Below are 6,000 nucleotides of genomic sequence, written 5' to 3' on the forward strand. Positions count from 1 at the left end.
ATCACCTGTGGAATGACTTAGGACAACAAGTGTTCTGAGTGTCTGTTGCTCCGGTTACCAACTGGACTTTAGGCCAGCTTAGTGACATAAAACATTATCCCTGCAGCCAATCAGAATCAAGTATTCACTCAGACCATGGCTATAATAGTTTCTATCTCAGTTAGCTAATTTGTGTTCTAAAAAGTTTGACGAACCCTAAACAGCATCATGTGATCTGCAAGTCATTTAAGTGAAAAGCCATTCCTCCCCAAACAAGATCCAGCAGAGAAATCTGCAGCAGACTCTCCAGCTTCCTGCAGAAGAGGACCTCTCAGCAGGCGGATCAGCTTGAAGTGATCACCTGCTCCGGCGCTCTGGTTTCCATCCTGTCTAAACACTGTGGGTGTCCGCTCTTTGCATCGAGAGGAGCATGAAGAGCTTTCTTTTTTTTTGAACAAGAGCTGATGCAGCTTGAGTTCAAGTGTTATGTTTGTCTCTTCTGGGCAGAAGAAGTTTATGAGTCAACAGGAAAACTGCCTCAATCAGTGATTCAATCCATTCATTCAAAAGAAACCTCATCAACATGAAGCACAGCATATTTACGGTGACTTTGATAAACACTTTATGGAAAATGATTTAAAGTTTTCACAACTTTCTTGATTTGTCCAAAAAAGTCTCTAAAAGATTGAGAGATTCTGGATTCTTCTCTGTGCTGAAGGGGTCGGCGCTCTAAATTTCCCGCCTTCAGGCAGCACTTCATTAAGAACCGCAGTGATTATTTGCTGTAACCATTAACTATGTAACTCAGGAAAAGCTTATGAAAACCATAATCTGTGATCACGTTATCACCAAATCCCCACATTTAAATTAAAACCTTATGAGGCAGAGAGAAAGGCCCCGGAGGGCCCTCCTGCTCCACAGGTTCCCATCTCCCCCCTTCGCCTCACATACCTGACACGTCCGCAAAGTCGACGCCTTTGTTTCCCTTTTAATCTGACGGAAAGTTTTGCTCTGCTCCTTGTTTTGTGTGGTGTTCACATTCAGCAGTGGGGTTTGGTGAGGAGCTGGCCTGTAATATTTATTTTTTCGGTCCTTATCGGCAGCCCTCTCACAGCCCAGCGGCTTCATTAATGTGACTTTCAGATACAGAGGAGGGAAGCCAGCCCAGATTATGAAATGACTGAAATTTGATTCAGCCGGGCCAGCGGCGCCGCACAGAAAGCGAGCAAGACGGAGCCAGCTGTTATTGTTGAAGCTCAACCGTTCCCATCCAACATCTGTGAAAGAGCCACTCAATGAAAACGGTGTTTTCACATGTTTTTGATGATGGAGGACATGTAGAAATAGTATTTCTTTATTCAAATTATTGGGAATCAGGAGCAGATGCAAAAATTCTGTTGCATTTGTGACAAAACTGGGCGGAGCCACAAGCTTCCTGCTCCGCTCCATTCTGATCATCCACCTGTGGACAACCAGATCCATGAACGTCTTTGTTAACCGGGTCTGAGCTGGAATCTGGATCAGAACTGCTCCAACATCACTCCCCGTTTCTGCTGCACCGCTAGTGTTAGTTTGGGGTTGTGAGGGGCTGTAAGCTAGCAGGAGAGACTAAACAGCTGCATGACTGTCCACCAACACTTCCATCCATCCACAAGTCAGAGGAGAGCTTCTCATCAACTCCTGCTGCTCTGCAGCAACTATGTCCTAGAAAACAACACACTGGGAACGCTTTTACAACAGATCAGAAGATGCACTTTAATGAGTGTTTGGTTTTCTGAGGGAAAAATGTCTGAAGTTTGATTCATTTTATAATCCCACCTGGAGTCATGGGGCTGCTGGGGCCTATCCCAACTGCTGCTGGGCGAAGGCAGGGTTCACCTTAGAGAGGGGCAGAGACGCTCCCTTTCTCTCTCAGTTTAGAATCGGATCTTCAGCATTAACTGTGGGATCATTCAGACTCTTTTCCCTTCCTTCTCTCTCCCTGCAGGTCAAATTCAGGACATGCCTCTGGACCAGGACGAAGCAGCGCCGCAGGTCGGGGTGACATCAGACCTGGACCTCGAAGTGGTTCCCGAATCGACAGGCGACTGGCAAAATGTTTTTACGTGACGGCAACCTTGAGAAATGTGGGAGATGTGTCACTTGTTGATGCTGTACATATGTGATCCAGGCAGGCAGCTGATAGCTAGAGAGAGGAGCCAAACGTGTTGTAAAGTTCTTAACGGACCTTTGCCTTCTCGTCATTTGGTTTGGACTTCCATCGACTCGTTATTAACTGTTCATTTTGTAAATATTGTAGTTAGATTGCAAATATTTTTGAAGAGCCATAAGGATGAAAATGTTTTTTTCAAAGTGTAATTTTGACAAAATGTTACATTTGTTTATAAGAAATGCCAAAAGAATAAGCTGCATTTTGTTTTTTCCTTTGCTGGTGTATTTTCTATTGGTTGTGATAAATTTAAATATTTTTGTAATAATTTAGTGTCTGATCTCTTCATGTCTTTTCTAACAAATCTTTATAAATAAGATTGTTTTTTTTTTGCATTTCTTTGGATTCTTAACAATCTAACTGTCATTTTGTAGATTAGGGAAATGCATTTAGCCACTTTTAACACAACATATTGAATAAATTCTGAGCAGAATTGTGTTTTTCAGCTCGCATAACAAGGAGACCTAAAACTCTGAACCCATTTTCATCGTTTGGAAGGAGAAAATCTGTCAAAGCACCTTGAATGTGAACTTCACTTTACATTTCCTGATAACTGATTAGTATTTATTCTAGAAGTTGATGCTAGTCTCATAGGCATTTTCAGATCATGGAGATATCGGCTTTGGTAGATTTTTGCTATTGAGGAGATTGTTTGGTAGCTTTCTGGGGACCTAATTACCCTAAATGCCCTGAAGGGTAAATCTGGAAGTAATGAGATCTGACAGGTAGTTGAAGTCTGTATTTACCTTTAATCTCCAGCAGATTCGTGCTCCTCACATTCATTTCACCGAAGCAGAAAGGTGTCCTTTTCTTCCTTCAGCAACGTTGGATGCAGTCTGGTGGCAGAAGGTTCACGCAGACTTTCACTCATTTAGGAGGTTGCCAGATCCAAACCCGTTTGGATCCGTTTGGTCGTACCAGGAAAAGCATCCTGGTAACTTCTGCTTTGCTGAAACCTGTGGAGTTGAAGCTGAAAAACGTTTTAGTAAAATAAGTTTACCTGTCATGGTCATGAACGACTCTTGCTCAGTAAAAAGCTCATTTCGTTTTTCTGTGTTTGTTGAGAAACTTGTTCTTACAAGAGAATCGGAAACACTCTTTAACAGATGCTGAACAGCTTGTTCTGTTACGGACTCCGGTCTGGTGGATTCTTTGATTAAAGCCTTAAAAAAAACAAGATCTTTGAGGTTGGTTGGTGCATCAATGGCTCTGGTGTTTGCTGCATCCTCTATATTAGTGAAGACGGTTGGTTGGCATTTCAGACATGTCGCACATTAGCACCGCAGCAAATTCCTATTCTGTGAAACTGCTCTGTTCACTGAAAATGGCAATAAATACTCCTTGAATCCTCAGACAAACTCTGTGCTACAAACACCAAATTTAGCATGAATGTACCTCTTTCAGAACAGCCACGAGTAATTCTTAAGGTGGCAGCCATGTTACTGAATAAAGCTCTGTGTTTTTGGACACATCATCAGTGATAAACCCGAGCTCATAGGCTTTATCTCTGATGTCTTGTCAGTGCCGTTTGGACAACCTTTGGGGGATGGATCCATAGGCATGTGTTGGGTCCAGCATGAGTGTTGCCAAATCTCCCCTGCTCTCCTTTGCATCCCAGATCAGCTGGGAACCCCCCAGTGGGCTCTGGACATCCCGACACACCTGGGACCCCTCCTTCTGAACCGAAGTGTCGCTGTAGCCATTCTTCAAGCGGAATTCGCCGTTGGGACACAGAAGTAACCCTTGTGCTGTCCTTAGGCACGTTATGACGTGATTTGTGATCTTCACTGGTGTCCATGGATTACATGAAATCCTCTTCACCTTTATCCACCTTTGTCATGGTAGGGAGAACACGTCAATGGAAGGGGGGGGGGTCATCTGGACCCCATAGGATAGTGCAAGGGCTTAGAAGATCATCCCTTGACACTCAGCAACGAGATGATACCAAACTGCTCCATGTTACTGGCCTCCTCTTCTTTTGGAATCCAGACTCCCTCTGCAGCCCTCCCCCGGGCAGAGACCCTTCCCCTACGCCAAATCCCCTTAATAGTCCTCCAGAGTCACACAAGGAGTTTGGGGCGCTGCTTCTAGACTTTGTATGGTCCTCCACTGGGACCCGGCGAGGACCTTGATCTGCAGCCATCACTGCTTCTTAACATTGGGAGTTGGGTCATCTAGACCCACTAGACAGTGCTCTGAACCTTTTTTCTTCAATGATTTGTGATCTTCACTGGTGTCCATGGATTACATGAAATCTTTCCACCTTTATCCACCTTTGTCATGGTAGGGAGAACACGTCAATGGAAAGGGGGGGGTCATCTAAGATAGCACAAGGGTTAACCTCTTTCAGGGGGCTCAGAGGGGTTGAACTGGACCACGGACTCTGGTGGTTTTACCAGTCGCTGCACACATCTCAGCTGGTGAAGAAGGCTCAACAGAGACTCTCCTTCCTTAGGAAGCTTAAGAGGATTGTACTCTCATCTCAAATACTAGGAAACATCTGCAGAGCCACCACAGAAAGCATCCTCTGGCTGAGTGCCACCAAAATGTCTTTAATAACCAGCTCCATCATGAACCATCAGATCAGAGGCTGGCTGTGCCAGAATGACCACAACCAGCCCGTCATCCTGCAGTTCTTTAGTCGACCGGCTGCTCTTCCTGAGGACTGCGACAAACTGTGAGGCCTCCACTCATCATTGGGAACTCTGGAGTGGGACGGTCTTCTCTTTCCACCCAGAGCTTCACGCATTTTTATTTAGTAGTCTCTTCTTGGACTTTTACCTTCCTACTTATGCAGCTGATCAAGCTGAGGACTGTAGAATCACACGCACTGCGTTCCAATGACCGTCTCTTGCTGGCTGTTCCATTTGCCCGTACAGACCTGGGGGAAAAAAGGCTTTTGTCTTTTCTGCCCCCCCCCCACATGGAACACTACAAAAAGCTGGAAATGAAAAGAACTCATTCCATTCTCAATCCAGGCTGAGATTGGAGGAGAAAGTCACTTTTAATTGTTTTACATAAACTCCCATTTTTATTTATTTTATGATTTAAATGTTTACATTTTTATTGTAAATGTAATTTACTGTTTTCTCCTAGCCAGGACTCCCTTGAAAAAGAGATTCTTAATCTCAATGGGACATTTCCTAGGTAAATAAAGGTTAAATAAATGAAATAAATGAGGACTGGCCGCCGCTCCACATATATGGACGGCGTGATTCTGGGAAACGCCAGCTTGAGGTTTCCAGGTCAATCAAACAACACGTGCCTTCTTGCAAAACAGCAACTGAAAAATTCTGTTTTTTAATGGATGAACAGACTGTTCAGCAAAATAGTCACAGTTAAACGAAGACGGAAACATTTCTACTGATTTTCTTTCCTCACAGCAGAAAGAAAAACAACCTTCATATTTAATGTTCAAGAAAATATGACTTTACTGTTGCCTTGGTAATACACAATTACCAGAATTGTCATCTCTCTAATACTTCTTGAAGAGTCAAAACAAACAATTCCAGTGTGAGTTGAATAATGTCAAAAAGGCCACTACTGAAAATTCTCCCAAGTTGTTTTTTCTTCTTTTATTGAAGCAATCCTTTTTTTAATGAGGTTAAGAGTTTGATTCAATGCTTTCCTCTTATGTAACCTAACTAGGATTCCTAGAAAAGCAGAAAAAGTGTCAGTGGGGCTTATTTTAGCTTTGTCCTGTAAACCTGAATGAAGGAAAACTTTTCATCTTTTTCTACAAGGCTCTTATTTTGAAATCATGCTGAAATAAACATGAACTTAGAACACTTTTATGCAGTTATCCAACACAG

The 6,000-nt window shown here is 43.3% G+C and overlaps 1 protein-coding gene across 1 annotated transcript in view; it reads left to right on the forward strand.

Moving 5' to 3' along the window:
* Positions 1–2,456, forward strand: part of znf236 (zinc finger protein 236) — a 97,652-nt gene extending 95,196 nt beyond the window's left edge. Inside the window, exon 32 of the mRNA XM_011473312.3 lies at positions 1,967–2,456. Coding sequence (XP_011471614.1) covers positions 1,967–2,088 — 122 coding nt within the window. The 3' untranslated portion in view covers positions 2,089–2,456. The remainder of the gene's footprint in view (positions 1–1,966) is intronic.
* The last annotated feature ends 3,544 nt before the right edge of the window (positions 2,457–6,000 follow it).

This window comes from Oryzias latipes, chromosome 16 (genome assembly GCF_002234675.1).
Source record: "Oryzias latipes chromosome 16, ASM223467v1".
Taxonomy (NCBI): domain Eukaryota; kingdom Metazoa; phylum Chordata; class Actinopteri; order Beloniformes; family Adrianichthyidae; genus Oryzias; species Oryzias latipes.